This window comes from Scyliorhinus torazame, chromosome 4 (genome assembly GCF_047496885.1).
Source record: "Scyliorhinus torazame isolate Kashiwa2021f chromosome 4, sScyTor2.1, whole genome shotgun sequence".
Lineage (NCBI taxonomy): Eukaryota > Metazoa > Chordata > Chondrichthyes > Carcharhiniformes > Scyliorhinidae > Scyliorhinus > Scyliorhinus torazame.
Genome location: NC_092710.1, coordinates 190,359,404 through 190,377,400, shown reverse-complemented (window position 1 = coordinate 190,377,400; position 17,997 = coordinate 190,359,404). Strand labels below are relative to the sequence as shown.

At 45.0% G+C, this 17,997-nt stretch overlaps 1 protein-coding gene across 2 annotated transcripts in view; it reads right to left on the bottom strand.

Annotated features, from left to right (window-relative positions):
• msraa (methionine sulfoxide reductase Aa) overlaps positions 1-17,997 on the bottom strand; it is a 576,857-nt gene that overhangs the window by 289,040 nt on the left and 269,820 nt on the right. For both annotated transcript variants that reach the window (XM_072499028.1, XM_072499029.1), the window contains exon 3: positions 1,650-1,769. In XM_072499028.1, coding sequence (XP_072355129.1) covers positions 1,650-1,769 — 120 coding nt within the window. The remainder of the gene's footprint in view (positions 1-1,649; positions 1,770-17,997) is intronic.

Genomic DNA, 17,997 nt, shown 5'->3' with positions numbered 1-17,997 from the left:
TTTTTGTTCAAGGAATGGGACTTGAACCTGGAACCTTGCGACTCGGAGGCAGAAGTGCGACCACAAATGAGCCAGGTTTGACACTTGTACAGCAAATTATATGCAATTATGTTATCCCTTACACAAGGAAATTGCTGTGAAAAATCTAATATATTGTTCATTGTACAAGCTTACAAACAATGTTTGAGAAAGTTTTATATTTCAAAGGAAAGATTCCTTATATTATTTTAATATCTGCTTCCAAAGAAGTCAAAGTGCTCATCAACGATTGGGGATAAGGCCACACCTTTTCTCATCAGTTTGTTTAGTCGTGCAAAAATTATAATTTTGTTGCAAATCCTTAAATATCACAATTGTAGGGGGAGAAAAGCTACAGGAGCTGCAATAACACTACAATAAATTCAAGCTCCTAGGCAACTGTGTTGTTTAAGAGCACTAGTGTTCCAGCACACTAAGTAAACAAATGGCATGATATAGGTCCCCAGTATAATTCCACACACTCAATCAGTCATGGGAGCAGGAGTACCGGGAAAATGTTTCTTTACGATGAGGGCAAGAAAACTGGGAGATGGAGTTATGCTGAAACAGTTTTGGCCACAAATGAAGACTGGAGAGCAAATTGCCAACCCGCCTCCACAGCTGCCAAGTGGTGCATGGTACAGGGAGAAATGAAGAGTAAAATACTTAAATTAGAAATGAATCTATATTTTTAAACAAAAACAAAATACTAGCATCATCTTGGGTCAGTTGGTAGCATTTTCAACTCTAAGCTAGAAAGTAGTCCTGCTCCAGACACTTGAGCACAGAATCCAGGCTGACTCTCCAGTGTAGTACTGAGGGAGTGCTACACTGACAGAGGTGCCATCTTTCTGATGTGATGTTAAACTGAACTTCTTTGTGTTCTCTGCCAGATATAAAAGATTCTACCGCACTATTTCAAAGAAGAGCAGGGAAGTTACCCTTGGTGTCCTGGACAATATTTATCCCTGAACCATTGCTTAAAAATATATTGTCTGGCCATCAAAACACTGCTGTTTATCAGACCTTGCCGTGCAACGGTGACTACACTTCAAAAGCACTTTGAGACTTCCAGAAGTTGTGAAAGATGCTATGTGAATTTAAAGACTTTTTTTCTATTCCCTTTTTTTCTTATTGACATATGTAGCATTATCTCCCACTAATGCAGTGCAAGTTATGAATCTATAGTTTAAGTGATTACAGTGAAACTATTAGTCCTTCAGTATGGTCATACATTAAACCACATGAGGTTCATTATCTATTGGCACTGTTACGACATCCTGGGCAGGTGCAAAGTCAATTCCAGCCCCACAAGAGGATCTTACAACACACAAAAATAACTGTGCATAAACTGCAAAGACCTATCACCAAAAGTATTTATTTGAAAGCAATTTCAAAAGTCTACATTCATCCTTTGCTTTTCCCATCATGGTTCAAGGCAACATCTGAAACTCTTGATCAACTTCCCAACTTGTAAAGATTGTCAGGTATCCAAACATCTATATAATATGTAACAAGCTATGAACTTTCAGAGTAAAATTTTCCTTTAGAACTTTATTTCAATATTCCCAACTGTGCCAGCATTTGTAATGCCACTTAGCCTGCAAGCACAGAGGAAAATCCAAACGTACCTGAACAGACCTCCTCATAGGTTGGGTTTGGAATAAATCCACCAGCATATCCAGCCTGAGTGGAATAGATCCCTTTTAGAACCCAGAATTTTCTCTCAGCACCCCAGAAGCAGCCCATGCCTAAATAAAACAAAAAACACAGTGGCAGCATAAGTAAATTGAATGAGAATATAATCCACACAATCTAAAAAATAAGTCTAGATCGAAGACAAATAAAAATAGCTTATCTGCCGTTAGCTCCGGGAAAATATACGAGGAGCCCGGTGGTGCAGTCGACAGTCAGGGTGTGGAATTAGCTGAGGAGACATTTCAAGTTGGAAGGGGTGTCGGTGTCACTGTGCGGAAACCACAGGTTTAAGCCGGGGGAGAGGGATGGGATGTACGGGAAGTGGAGGGAGGCAGGACTGGTGAGGGACTTGTATCTGGAAGGGCAGTTTGCTGGTCTCGATGAGTTGCGGGGGAGTTATGAGTTGCTGAAAGGGAGTAAATTCAGATACATGCAGGCAAGGGATTTTGCAAGGAAAGAGTGGAGGGTGTTCCCCAGGTTGCTGGAGTATGCCCTATTGGAGCATTTGCTGGTCCGGATGAGTTGGGAGAGGGTAGGATTGGGGACATATATAGGTGGTTTGGGGAGCAGCGTAGGGGGCAAGTGGTGAGGATCAAGAAATAATAGGAGGAGGAGTTGGGGGGGGGGGGGAATAGACTGGGATCTGTGGTGTGAGGGGAAGCATGGCATGAATCCAACCTCATCCTGCACGAGGATGAGCTTGATCCAGTCCAAGGATCAAGGATCATGGTGCATAGGTTACATATGACCCGGGGGAGGATGAGTGGGTTCTTTCAAGGGGTGGCAGATGAATATGAGAAGTGTGGGTGAGGACCGGCGAATCATGCGCACATGTTCTCGGGTTGTGAGAAGCTGGAGAATTACTAGTACGCGGTGTTTAGGACGTTATCTAAAATTGTGGGGATGAAGGTCAGGCCGGACCCAATGGTGGCGGTCTTTGGGAAATGCCGGAACTGCTGGAGAGGAAGGGGGCCGATGTCGTGGCCTTCGCCTTTCTAATTGCCCGGCGAAGGATCTTGTTGAATTGGAGGTTGGATACGCCATTGGGGGGGTGGTCTGGCTGGAAAATATCAAGTTTTCAGTTGAGGGGGTCGGCGGAGGGCTTCGGGACAGGGTGGGGGTTGTTCATGACAATGTTTGAGGAACTGTTCATCGTGGGGGATGGGGAAGGGGGAGGGGAAGGGGTAAAAAGGGGAAAAATTGTACAAACCGTAGACTGTTAGGTTGTGGTGTGTGGAGTGTTGTGTATGTTGCTGTTTTTACACATGCTTCAAATAAAATACATTTAAAAAAAAATTAAAATAGCTTATCAGGATCTTTATGGAATTACTGAATTTTATGTATTTCTCCTTAAGATTTTGTTTTTCTAACATGCAGCCTCTTGCCTTTTAAAATTCATTATGAATTCCACTTGCATCACTATTACATTGGATGCATGGTTGTAAACTGGGTGAATGCAGCAGTTTAGCACATCATCATTTCATCCAGTGGACCTTAGCTTGAATTCAGCCTCGGTGTTATGAGACATACGCCATCTATCTTGTATGAGAAGCCTCAATCCTGTAGTTCCTTGAAAACAAAAGTCCAGAGGAGAAAGCTGCGACCATTGTGCTACTCAATTCTAATCCCATTTAGGGAAGCTGTTGAAGGTGGCAGGTGTGGGGGAAAGAAAATGTCACACTGTAACTGGGACGTGAGCGTTTAAGGTTCGGAAGAGTATATGATGCTTTACCATAACCAATCTGGGAGTGCTTGATAATATTGTTCTAGAACTCCTATTCCACTTCCTGTCACTGACATGTATTTTCTGGAATAGAAAACTAAATACCCAAACAGATCAAAAATGGGACAAATGGCCTACAACCTATTCAGGTCCTAACTAACTAGAAACTAATGGGATTATTTTTCAAATCCTTCAAAAACTAAATCCTTCTATTGGGTATTTTTTACAAACAGGAAATGATAATATAACAGTAGACGATTGGACCAAGAAGGTCACCATATCGAGCTCAACCTGTTTAGCTACAAATACAAAAGAAAATTTTGTGAATTCTGGGAATCTGAAATAAAAACAGAAAATGCTGGAAAATACTCCGCAGATCAGGCAGAATCTGTGGACAAAGAAATAGAGTTAATGCTTCAGATCTCTCGAAAGATGTTGCCTGACCGGAGTATTGCCAGAATTCTCTATTTTTATTTCAAGGTGTTTTAGTGCTTTTTGCAAAGTGGTATGAATTCTAATCCTGCTTTGAGAGCCAATTTCTCTCACCTGCTTATTAAATCAAGACCAATTTATTTTGAATGCTTCAATGAAGTAGGACACTCGTTCTGTTGTGTAGCAGCTGAATCCAGACAGTAGCAGGACTGAACTTTCCTCTCATTTCCCACCCATTTTCAGACAGTCTTGTGGCAGCCAGAAGAGGTAAATAGATCAGAGAGGCATATTGCCAATTCTCAGCTTGTAAAAACCATGCTAACATTTTTCCTCTATGGGTTACGTGGGTTGGCAGCTGTGTCTGCTAATTGCAGCCTGCCAAATGCAAATTATCTTTAAATACCCCTTTAAAGTCTGTGGTGTATTTCCACCCCCTGGCCACCTGTGGCCTGCTCAAAATGAGCACCAATATGAAAGTAGCGTTGGTGGTTATTAGGCATTTGCAGACAGGTGGAACTACAGTTAAAGCCTGTCTTCTGCGAGACGCATGTATGCTCAAACTTTACTGTTGGCATCATTTCTGTCCTTGCTTGGATTGGATTGGATTTGTTTATTGTCACGTGTACCGAGGTACAGTGAAAAGTATTTTTCTGCGAGCAGCTCAACAGATCATTAAGTACATGAGAAGAAAAGGGAATAAAAGAAAATACATAATAGGGCAACACAACATATACAATGTAACTACATAAGCACTGGCATTGGATGAATCATACAGGGTGTAGTGTTAATGAGGTCAGTCCATAAAAGGGTCATTTAGGAGTCTGGTGACAGTGGGGAAGAAGCTGTTTTTGAGTCTGTTCGTGCGTGTTCTCAGACTTCTGTATCTCCTGCCCGATGGAAGAAGTTGGAAGACTGAGTAAGCCGGGTGGGAGGGATCTTTGATTATGCTGCCCGCTTTCCCCAGGCAGCGGGAGGTGTAGATGGAGTCAATGGATGGGAGGCAGGTTCGTGTGATGGACTGGGCGGTGTTCACGACTCTCTGAAGTTTCTTGTGGTCCTGGGCCGAGCTGTAATGCAGCCCAATAGGATGCTTTCTATGGTGCATCTGTAAAAGTTGGTAAGGGTTAATGTGGACATGCCGAATTTCCTTAGTTTCCTGAGGAAGTATAGGCGCTGTTGTGATTTCTTGGTGGTAGCGTCGACGTAGGTGGACCAGGACAGATTTTTGGAGATGTGCACCCCTAGGAATTTGAAACTGCTAACCAACTCCACCTCGGCCCCGTTGATGCTGACAGGGGTGTGTCCAGTACTTTGCTTCCTGAAGTCAATTACCAGTTCTTTAGTTTTGCTGGCATTGAGGGAGAGATTGTTGTCGCTACACCACACAACTAGGTTCTCAATCTCCCTCCTGTATTTGGACTCATCGTTATTCGAGATCCGGCCCACTATGGTCGTATCGTCAGCAAACCTGTAGATGGAGTTGGAACCAAGTTTTGCCGCGCAGTCGTGTGTGTACAGGGGGTAGAGTAGGGGGCTAAGTACGCAGCCTTGCGGGGCGCCGGTGTTGAGGACTATTGTGGAGGAGGGGTTGTTGTTCATTCTTACTGATTGTGGTCTGTTGGTCAGAAAATCGAGGATCCATTTGCAGAGTGGGGAGCCAAGTCCTAGGTTTTGGAGCTTTGATATGAGCTTGGCTGGGATTATGGTGTTGAAGGCGGAGCTGTAGTCAATAAATAGGAGTCTAATGTAGGAGTCCTTGTTTTCGAGATGCTCTCGGGATGTAGGGCCAGGGAAATGGTGTCTGATGTGGACCGGTTGCCGCGGTATGCGAATTGCAGTGGATCTTGCTTAATCTTGCTGTTGGATACAGCGTTAATGTGTGGAACGGGAGACCATAGCGGTTCCATCGGAGATTTCCTTTTACCTTTGCAAGGCACTTCCCAGAGGTATTATAAAACAAAATATGATACCGAGCCACAAAAAGGTAGATACGGGGTGGGGCTGAGGTCAGGAGAAAGAGAGAGAGATTGAGAGACCATGCATTAGCTAAGGGCAGGGGGATGGTGGTGGTGGTTGGGGGGGGGGGGGGGGGGGGGGGGGAGGTTTACATTCATTCACATTGTGGTCAACGTCTAATTCAGGTGACTACAGTCACATGCTGGGTTGTCCCTGAAATGCTATTTGTGGAGTTGTGATGCCTTTGTACCAGATTCTGCTGAGTGTAGGCTACCATTTTCAAAGTGGGTGGGAGATGACAACCTTCACAGCGATCACCCATTTTTTGAAAATGTCTATTATTGGGATTTTCAATGTTTTACAAACAATTTGCACCAAACAAAGTAAATTAAAAAGACACTGATAGGTATCGATTTACGGCACACACCACTAAAACATTAATCATTACAGTATTGGGAGCAAATAAGACCGTATGAATTAGGGACAAAATCCCCAACATGTTCCTTCCAGGGATAAATGAACTGTCTGCACCCAAACAGGATACAGGCAACATTATAGACCTACATGTCTCATAGCTACAAAACAAAATGACAGAAGAAGAAAACAATACCCTGAGAACCCTGTGCTGAGGGGACATAGACTAACTCTTGCAGTGCAATTTCAACTCTTCTCCACATCCAGACTCCGGAACAGGCAGCCATCCTATATCTAAGAGAGGACCAAGCACAACAAAACCTTAACACTCAGCTTAGGGTCGCCCATAGAGGTAGTAAAAAGCGAGCAATAATAAGAGCCAACATCAAGTATCCAAACCTTGATAATCCCAACTCCCAGCCCCAGATAGGACAAAAGAGAGATTACTGGACCACCAGCACCAATACAGGATATCATGGGGCCAAGAACCAAAAGGAATATAAACTGGTCCCTGGCGTAGGACAGGGGGGAAATCCATTCAGGACCAGAGAGCCGACAGGGCTACCCCTAAACTGAGGAAAACCCTGGGAGGAAGGGAGGGCCAACCCTACTTCTGTCCCCCCCCCCCAAACACACAAGGACCACTCAAAAGAAGAGAAAATTCAGCCACTCCAAAGCCAATATGGGTCCATATCAGAGTGTACTCCTTGAGGCTGTACTCGGTTAAATGCTGCTTTGATGTCAAGGGCAGTCACTCTCCCCTCACCTTTGGCATTCAGCTCTTTTGTCCATGTTTTAACCAAGGCTGTAATGAGGTCAGGAGCTGAGTGACCCTGGCGGAACCCAAACTGAGTGTCCGAGAGCAGGTTATTGCTGAGTAAGTGCCACTTGATAGCACTGTTTATGACTCCTTCCATCACTCTGCTGAGGACGGAGAGTAGACAGATAGAGCGGTAATTGGCTGGGTTGGATTTGTCCTGTTTCATAGAACATAGAACAATACAGCGCAGTACAGGCCCTTCGGCCCACGATGTTGCACCGAAACAAAAGCCATCCAACCTACACTATGCCATTATCATCCATATGTTTATCCAATAAACTTTTAAATGCCCTCAATGTTGGCGAGTTCACCACTGTAGCAGGTAGGGCATTCCACGGCCTCACTACTCTTTGCGTAAAGAACCTACCTCTGACCTCTGCCCTATATCTATTACCCCTCAGTTTAAAGTTATGTCCCCTCGTGCCAGCCATATCCATCCGCGGGAGAAGGCTCTCACTGTCCACCCTATCCAACCCCCTGATCATTTTGTATGCCTCTATTAAGTCTCCTCTTAACCTTCTTCTCTCCAACGAAAACAACCTCAAGTCCATCAGCCTTTCCTCATAAGATTTTCCCTCCATACCAGGCAACATCCTGGTAAATCTCCTCTGCACCCGCTCCAAAGCCTCCACGTCCTTCCTATAATGTGGTGACCAGAACTGTACGCAATACTCCAAATGCGGCCGTACCAGAGTTCTGTACAGCTGCAACATGACCTCCCGACTCCGGAACTCAATCCCTCTACCAATAAAGGCCAACACTCCATAGGCCTTCTTCACAACCCTATCAACCTGGGTGGCAACTTTCAGGGATCTATGTACATGGACACCTAGATCCCTCTGCTCATCCACACTTTCAAGAACTTTACCATTAGCCAAATATTCCGCATTCCTGTTATTCCTTCCAAAGTGAATCACCTCACACTTCTCTACGTTAAACTCCATTTGCCACCTCTCGGCCCAGCTCTGCAGCTCATCTATCTCCCTCTGTAATCTGCTACATCCTTCCACACTATCGACAACACCACCGACTTTAGTATCGTCTGCAAATTTACTCACCCATCCTTCTGCGCCTTCCTCTAGGTCATTGATAAAAATGACAAACAGCAACGGCCCCAGAACAGATCCTTGTGGTACTCCACTTGTGACTGTACTCCATTCTGAACATTTCCCATCAACCACCACCCTCTGTCTTCTTTCAGCTAACCAATTTCTGATCCACATCTCTAAATCACCCTCAATCCCCAGCCTCCGTATTTTTTGCAATAGCCTACCGTGGGGAACCTTATCAAACGCTTTGCTGAAATCCATATACACCACATCAACTGCTCTACCCTCGTCTACCTGTTCAGTCACCTTCTCAAAGAACTCAATAAGGTTTGTGAGGCATGACCTACCCTTCACAAAGCCATGCTGACTATCCCTGATCATATTATTCCTATCTAGATGATTATAAATCTTGTCTCTTATAATCCCCTCCAAGACTTTATCCACTACAGACGTGAGGCTCACCGGCCTATAGTTGCCGGGGTTGTCTCTGCTCCCCTTTTTGAACAAAGGGACCACATTTGCTGTCCTCCAGTCCTCTGGCACTATTCCTGTAGCCAATGATGACATAAAAATCAAAGCCAAAGGTCCAGCAATCTCTTCCCTGGCCTCCCATAGAATCCTAGGATAAATCCCATCAGGTCCCGGGGACTTATCTATTTTCAGCCTGTCCAGAATTGCCAACACCTCTTCCCTACGTACCTCAATGCCATCTATTCTATTAGCCTGAGGCTCAGCATTCTCCTCCACAACATTATCTTTTTCCTGAGTGAATACTGACGAAAAATATTCATTTAGTATCTCGCCTATCTCTTCAGACTCCACACACAATTTCCCATCCCTGTCCTTGACTGGTCCTACTCTTTCCCTAGTCATTCGCTTATTCCTGACATACCTATAGAAAGCTTTTGGGTTTTCCTTGATCGTTCCTGCCAAATACTTCTCATGTCCCCTCCTTGCTCGTCTTAGCTCTCTCTTTAGATCCTTCCTCGCTACCTTGTAACTATCCATCGCCCCAACCGAAACTTCACACTTCATCTTCACATAGGCCTCCTTCTTCCTCTTAACAAGAGATTCCACTTCCTTGGTAAACCACGGTTCCCTCGCTCGACGCCTTCCTCCCTGTCTGACTGGTACATACTTATCAAGAACACGCAGTAGCTGATCCTTGAACAAGCCCCACTTATCCAGTGTGCCCAACACTTGCAGCCTACTTCTCCACCTTATCCCCCCCAAGTCACGTCTAATGGCATCATAATTGCCCTTCCCCCAGCTATAACTCTTGCCCTGCGGTGTATACTTATCCCTTTCCATCATTAACGTAAACGTCACCAAATTGTGGTCACTGTCCCCAAAGTGCTCTCCTACCTCCAAATCCAACACCTGGCCTGGTTCATTACCCAAAACCAAATCCAACGTGGCCTCGCCTCTTGTTGGCCTGTCAACATATTGTTTCAGGAAACCCTCCTGCACACACTGTACAAAAAACGACCCATCTATTGTACTCGAACTATATCTTTTCCAGTCAATATTTGGAAAGTTAAAATCTCCCATAATAACTACCCTGTTACTTTCGCTCATATCCAGAATCATCTTCGCCATCCTTTCCTCTACATCCCTAGAACTATTAGGAGGCCTATAAAAAACTCCCAACAGGGTGACCTCTCCTTTCCTGTTTCTAACTTCAGCCCATACTACCTCGGCAGAAGAGTCCCCATCTAGCATCCTCTCCGCCACCGTAATACTGCTCTTGACTAGCAGCGCCACACCTCCCCCTCTTTTGCCTCCTTCTCTGAGCTTACTAAAACACCTAAACCCCGGAACCTGCAACATCCATTCCTGTCCCTGCTCTATCCATGTCTCCGAAATGGCCACAACATCGAAGTCCCAGGTACCAACCCACGCTGCCAGTTCCCCTACCTTGTTTCGTATACTCCTGGCATTGAAGTAGACACACTTCAAACCACCTACCTGAACACTGGCCCCCTCCTGCGATGTCAAATCTGTGCTCCTGACCTCTATACTCTCATTCTCCCTTACCCTAAAACTACAATCCAGGTTCCCATGCCCCTGCTGCATTAGTTTAAACCCCCCCAAAGAGCACTAACAAATCTCCCCCCCAGGATATTTGTGCCCCTCAGGTTCAGATGTAGACCATCCTGTCTGTAGAGGTCCCACCTTCCCCAGAAAGAGCCCCAGTTATCCAAAAATCTGAATCCCTCCCGCCTGCACCATCCCTGTAGCCACGTGTTTAAATGCTCTCTCTCCTTATTCCTCATCTCACTATCACGTGGCACGGGCAACAACCCAGAGATAACAACTCTGTTTGTTCTAGTTCTGAGCTTCCATCCTAGCTCCCTGAAAGCCTGCCTGACATCCTTGTCCCCTTTCCTACCTATGTCGTTGGTGCCAATGTGGACCACGACTTGGGGCTGCTCCCCCTCCCTCCTAAGGACCCGGAAAACACGATCCGAGATTTCTTGTGCATGGGCACACCTGGGCAATTTTCCACATTGCTGGGTAGATGGAAGGAGTTGAAGTGGAGCGTTCTCATAGTGACGCAGCTGCTTTTGCCCTAACGGACGACAGCTGCTAGCGATGATGTTGATTCGTCCGAATGTCTCGCCGCTGTGGTGCAAGTTATCAAAAAACAATTTCAAGAGTCGAGTGGTGTTTTTATGGAGACATTGGAGTCGCATGAGGAGGTTCTCAGAATGGAGAGAGCACTGTCCTTGATGGATTGAGGGTACACATTTAATCTCATGTCCGAGGCCTGGGGTTGGTTCTGGCCTTCCGTCCCCGTGTCCTGTGTTGTCCTGTTCCAGATATCGGTCGAGCGAGATTGGGGATGGCTGAGCTCGCCGGGTCATACACCTCCCCTTGCTGGAGCCTGGGTTGTTGGCCTCCTGGGTTCGGGTGAGACGGCATGTTGGAAACAATGAGATTTTGTGCTTCGATCATTGGAAACCTTGGAAGTTACTGAAGAGATCTCACCATCTTTAATCCTGCTTTATCCTTAATTTTTGATTTCTTTGTGCACCAGTAGGAAAGTCTTTATCCTGATAACTGCCTCACATCTCAGTTGTTTTCCTGGACTTCGCTCCCTGATAATGATGTTGTTGTCTGTTGATGTTGTCAATCTATTTGCTTGCAGGGAAGTGAATAATTTGGGTGTGATATCCTACACCATTGGTTATCCTGATTTAATACATTTATATCATGTTAAGATGAATGTTGAATTCATGATTTGTGCAAAGTATCCTTATCCGAATGTATCCTGGAGGGGTGGGGGGGGGGGGGGGAGGGGGGGGGGGAGGAGGCAAATAGAGAAGGAACAGGAGGAGGAGTGGATGGTTTGGGTTGGTAGGAGAAGTTCTATCTTCGCTATGTTCGAGGAAGGTCCCCCCAGCTTTTATTTTTGTTTATTGCCCTTTCCTTCAGACCCAGGCAGGCTGCAAGCACTGGGATTTGTTTGATTCCCCTTTAGGAGGGCGTTGGTTGTTCTACTGATATGGGTCTCCCTCGTTGGCTGTTCTAACTACTGTCAGAGCTTTCGTGAGTGAAGCCGATCCGAGGGGTTAGTTCTGACAGTTCTTTTTCTTCTTCACTCTTTTTCTGACTTTGGGAAGTTTTGGGGCATTGCTTCAACTTCTCTTATAGTGGTGGTGGTGTTGGATGGTGGGCCTTCAGCTGGTTACCCAGCTCCTGATCTCATTGCAACCTTGGTTAAAAAAGAACAAAAGAGCTGAATGCCAGAGATGGGTAGTACCTGCCCTTGACATCAAAGCAGCATTTGACCGAGTACAGCATCAAGCAGGCCCAGCAAAACTGGTATCAATGGGAATCAGGGGGGAAACTCTCCGCTGGTTGGAATCATACCCAGCACAAAAGAAGATTCTTGTGGTGGTTTGAAGATAATCATCTCAGCTCCAAGATATCACTGTGGGAGTTCCTCAGGGTAGTGTCCTAGGCCCAACCAGCTTCATCAATGAGCACCCTTCCATTACAAGGTCAGAAGTGGGGATATTCGCAGATAACTGCACAATGTTCAGCCCCATTCACGACTCCTCAGATAATGAAGCGGTCCATGTCCAAATGCAGCAAGACATGGATAATATCCAGGCTTGGGCTGACATGCGGCAAGTTACATTTGCACCACACAAGTGCCAGGCAATGACCATCTCCCACAAGACAGGATCTAACCATGAGCCCTTGACATTCAATGGCATTACCATCGCTGACTCCCCCACAATCAACATCCTGGGGGTTACCATTGATCAGAAACCGAACTGGACCAGCCATATTAATACTGTGGCTACCAGGGCAGGTCAAAGGCTAGGAATCCTACGGCGATTAACTCACCTCCTGACCCAAATACCTGAGGAGAAACAGACTCATTGGTGTCAAGTGAATCTTAGGAACCAGTTTGGGAGAAAGTCGGATCGATTGCCTGCCTGTGGGTTGCCCAGGGACAGTGTTCTGCCTGACAACAGTCAGGGATTTGTTTCTGCGTGATGCTTCTGAGAGAGCTGTGTAGAAGTGATTAGACCTTGAAAGGAAAGGGAACTGTCTCTCTCTCTCTCCCACTGCTGAAGTAAAGAACTGCTTTATTAGTGTAAAACCAGTGACTGCGTAGCACATATTTACTATAAACTTGAAATGATCTTGAACCAACAAAGGTAGGCAGGCAGCCTTTCCCGATAAAACCATCTCAAGCCTAGAAAGAACAAGTATTGAAACAAAAGCTTGAACTCTAGAAGGATATTAACTGGAAGCCATCCTTGTGCAAAGATCATTTATCATTTTTTTTTCAAAGGATATTTTATTCCAAATATAAGCAATAACAACAAAACCACATTCCAACAAAACAGAGTTAACAGTTTCTACATTTTTCCCCTTTTAATTCTTCCCTCCCCATTCTTCTCCTGCGACGAAATATAGTCATGAACTACCTCCACCGTACCTCAAAGCCCTCTTCTGACCCCCTTAAAGCAAACTTAATCTTTTCCAACTGGAGAAAGTCATACAGGTCTCCCAGCCAGGCCGCAACACCCAATGTCGTATCAGACTTCCATATCAAAAGAATCCGTCGCAGGGCAATCAGAGAGGTTCCCATACAGTTGGATCAACACCGATATTTGGTCCAATTTAAAGTGCCTCCTCAGCTGAATCCAAATGCACAGCGATTAGCACTGTTGCTTCACAGCGCCAGGGTTCAATTCCCGCTTGGGTCACTGTCTGTCTGTATGGAATCTGCACGTTCTCCCAGCGCCTGCGTGGGTTTCCTCCGGGTGCTGTGGTTTCCTCCCACAATTTCAGAAAGACGTGCTTGTTCGGTGAATTGTACATTCTGAATTCTCCCTCTTTGTACCCGAACAGGCGTCAGAATGTGGCAACTAGGGGATTTTCACAGTATATTCATTGCAGTGTTAATGTAAGTCTACTTGTGTCACTAATAAAGATTATTATAAAAAGATTATCTTAATAGTCGTCTCCACCAGCGGACTCCCCGCATCCGTCCTCAGGGCTAATGGCAACAGGTCCATCACCAGGACCCTCAATCTTGAGCTCCTACAGGACACTTCCTCCAACCTGATCCACCCCACCCTCTCCACCAACGTCCATTTGAGAGAGAGAGAGAGAATTGTCAATTTAATTATATTACTGTTAAATAATAAAAGGTTATTTGTGTTTATATTTTACAATCTTGGTTACTGCAATCTATTCGGCTCTGCCAAGGTCCTGAGATATTTAAAAGTAACATCTAATTTCACATGTATTAGCACTCTGGGTCAGGTGGACCTGGAATTGACCACACACTAGCCCAGGGGATGGTGACAAAAGGATACCAACAGAGTTCCTTTTACCATTCATTATGTGCAGCAATAGCAGAGGTAGAGATGCACAGATTGTTGCACTGAGACAGAGAGAGAGAGCGAGAGAGAGCGAGAGCAAGAGAATGAATCTCCCAGCCTCTTGGCATGTGAACTTTGAAACAAGGCAAGCATCTGTCAAGGTTTCTCCCTTCAACACCCTTCAACAAGGTTTCTCGGCTTCAAGGGATCTAGGATTCAGCAGAAAGTTTTGAAAGTGTCATTTTGGATGGATTTAGCAGGGTGTTGGCGAGACCACGGCCTTTATTTAACTGCACCTAGTCCCAAAAGTAAGCTCCCACCTGAATCTCGCCATTCCTGGCTCCCCCACCATCTGATTCGCCCGACTCATGCCTCAACTGCGCGCTGCAAAAGAGGGGAGCTGCTTTTAAACCCTCCCTCACCACAAACTCCCAGTTAACAAACGAGGACAGCAGCACACAGGCCTGCTCCTCGCTTTGGGGATGCGGACCTGATCAGGCTCCTCGACGCTGTGGGTGAGAAGCGGGGCACCCTGTTCCCCCAAGAGGGTTGGAGAACCAGCAGCAGGGTCATCAATGCTGCCTCGGAGGCAGGGACAGCGGCTGTGAGTGCGGGCAGCATGACCAGGAGGACCGGCATCCAATGTTGGATGAAGATGAACGACCTCTAAAGTTACGACCTCTTTCCTCACATCAGTTCCACCTACCACCACTCAAATTTCCAAACCCTCCCTCCTCACCTCCCCACCCCCCAATCAACTAGCTGACACGTCGCATCCTCCCAACATCCGATCTTCAAGCTTGTTCCTCAGAACCCCCGGCACCCACCAGCACACCTCTTCATGTCTAGGTGCCGTGCCCATACATGCCACCAACTCTTAATACCCTCTTTTTGACCCGGCAGGAGACAATAGCCCATAAGAAGGGGAAAAGGACGAAGACGAGGGAAGCAGTCCCAGATATTCCAGTCCTCACCCCTTATAAGGAATAGGCCCTGGAGATTGCGGCATTGCCCAAGGAGGGAACAGTAACTGATAGCGAGGTCAGCCTCTGCCAGAGAGGGGAGGATACACTGTCCCTTCATCCAAATGACTTGTCTAAAGTGAGTTGTTGATGTCAGACAAAATGATCCTTCCCTCTTACTGACCACATGTCCATTCTCTCGCAGGATCACCATCTGATTGAGGCCAGGCCATCCGGAGTTGCTGCCCCCCGTTACCTGTGGAAGGAGAGCTTCGCAGAGAACATCGGCAATGCGTCACAGCTCTCACCCACATCTTCCACCAGTGCAGAGACACACATCTCGGTGGGCAACATTAGTGGACAGGCTTTGGGCACACACTCTGGTGCGCAACACACAGCTGCTGATGGACATCAGGTGGAGGTAGGAACACCCAAGGGGGATATCAGTCGGAGGTCTGCTGTCTCCCAGGACACAGCTGGGTCCAAACCAGATGTCGAGCCTCTGGACAAGGTTCTCCCAGAGTGGATGCTGATTTTATGGCAAAAATTCAACAATTACTTGCCAAAGTTTAAATGAAAGAAGTTCTTGCTGATCTATATAGATGCTGGACATCTGAAACAACCATGGACTAGAAACATAGGAGCAGGAGCAGGCCATTTACCCCGCAAACCCATTCTGCCATTCCATGAGGTCAAGTCCACCTGCAACCTAACTCCATATACTCGCCTTATCCTATATCCCTTAATATCTTTGGATAAAAAAAGTCTATCAGATTTTAAAATTTGAATTAATCAAGTATCGAGTGCTGCTTGTGAGAGTTCCAAACTTGTACTTTCCTTAGTATGTAAAGTATTTCTTAGTTTCACTCCTGGAAGGTCGGACTGCATCGCAGTATTTTGCTTTAACCCTCAGAATGTAACCCTTGAAGCACAGGTATTCTTCTGGTAAATTAATGCTGCACTCCCATCAAGGCCAGCATATCCGTCCTAAGGTGTAGTGGCCAAAACTGCTCACAGTACTCTAGGTGTGGTCTAATTGGGGTTTGATACAGTGAAACGTGAATTCTACCCACTTCTATCCTTTTTAGTTCCATAGTGAATGATCTCAAGTTTGTCTGCACTGAACTCCATTTGCCAATTTTTCCCATTCACTTATTCTATAAAGAGCTCTTTCTAATTTTATGCTTCCCATTTACACTGCTTACAATATCATGGACAACTTTGGATATGTGGCTTCCTATCCCATCATCCAAGTCAGTAATGAATACGGAAAATGGTTGAGGCCTCAACACAGATCCTTGTGGGACACTACTGGTCACATCCAGCCAGTACCTGACCATTATCCTCAATTTGTGTTTCCCACAGCACCAAGTGCAGGCATAAAACTGGGACCTTGTTGAGAAACATTTAGAAGCTAACTCCACACTTCTGGTTAACATTATCAAGGAACAGAATGTACACAAGAGAACTGGAGAATAATCCGCTATGGTTACAGTCATATCTAAAGATGAAGTACACTTGGCTATGAAATCAATCCAACATTAACTCTTCAGCATGGATATCACTACACAATTGCATGAAACATTCTGGAATAAGCACAGCTGCCAGAACTCAAATCTCTGAAGTAAAGAGACTGAGAAGCAGAAACATCATACATAAAGTGTTTTTTGACTGACTCCACAGTACAATATAATGGATACGTGGGAGTGGTTTACAATTTTAAGTCCTTTAATATCCTCAAACCACCTGAACCAGATTAATGCAATGCAATTGGTCCCAATATCTATTAATCTCTCAATAATGTTATGGTAATTGGTTTGTGGCAATGGTACTGCAATTGTTAATCCTTCAGTGAAATCATCATCAAAGAGCAGCAGACAGGCTGTCAGCTTCCGCAATCAAAACTGATGGTGCAAAAACAGATCCCAAAACAATCCCAGAAATCCCAGGCATCATTTAAAAAAAGAAATCCTCAAGTGGCTTCAAGGCTGCAATCTAACACCTGATTTTATGGGGGGCACTGCAAAGTGTTTTGATAGGCTGTCATTGTTTTGGATGAAATTCCCTCATAATCTTGCAGTCTTGGTCTCAGCGCTCTGTATCCTTAGATTTAATTTACACAATGAAAACGGGTTGATATACCATAGAACAATTTTTAAAATGGTGTTCCCAGCTGATGATACCACTATTCCCGGACACGAAGGCAATTTAATTCGCAATCTAAGAAAAGTAGATGTCAGACTAAAAATGCTGTGCACGTGAGATCAAGCAGAACAGTTTTAAAGCTTTCACGGGGAGATTACTGCAGGTCACATCTTTAATATTTTATAGGGTGAATAAAATAACAATCAATAGCTAACCAATTTTACATGACAACTCGTGGATGCAGAATATTTACACATTCAAAGTGTAAATAGAAAAAATGAAAGTACGATCGGATTTACTCAGTGACTTTTGGGGGGTGGGAGAAGGCGTTCTTTGTTTGTTCATGGGCAAAGCCCATTCATTGCCCATTCCCAATTGCCCTTGCTGGTGAGAGGAATAGTAGCAGAATGGTAATGTTACTGAATTAGTAACCCAGAGGCATGGGCTAATGTTCAGGAGGCACAAGTTCAAATCCTGTCTTAGCAGCTGTTATATTACTCTCTGGTAATATATCGTTACTCTTTGCTTCTTAATCCAGAATGGTCTGATGGTGTGATTCTGAAGAAACCACCAATCTTTAATTTAAAGCAAATCTGATTTATTGAATAAAGATTGATTAATATTGAGTTTGAACACTCCACAGAACTATAAATAGTAATCAAGTAATCTATATTAAAGCAATAACTAATTTAAACTACACGTGCTAAACTGTGCTGTGAGCTATCTCTCTAACTCTCTACTGTCTAGTCACTCCTGGTTGGAAGAGATCCAAGATCCTTTGAGTTCTCATATTTATAGTGGGATCTCGTGTTGCCCTCTAGTGGTTGTGTTACACCAAGATGTAATCATTAACCCCTTACTTGTCTATATGTATATATATTATTACAGCAGCTTTGGAATTTAAGTTCACTTAATTAATAAGTTTGAA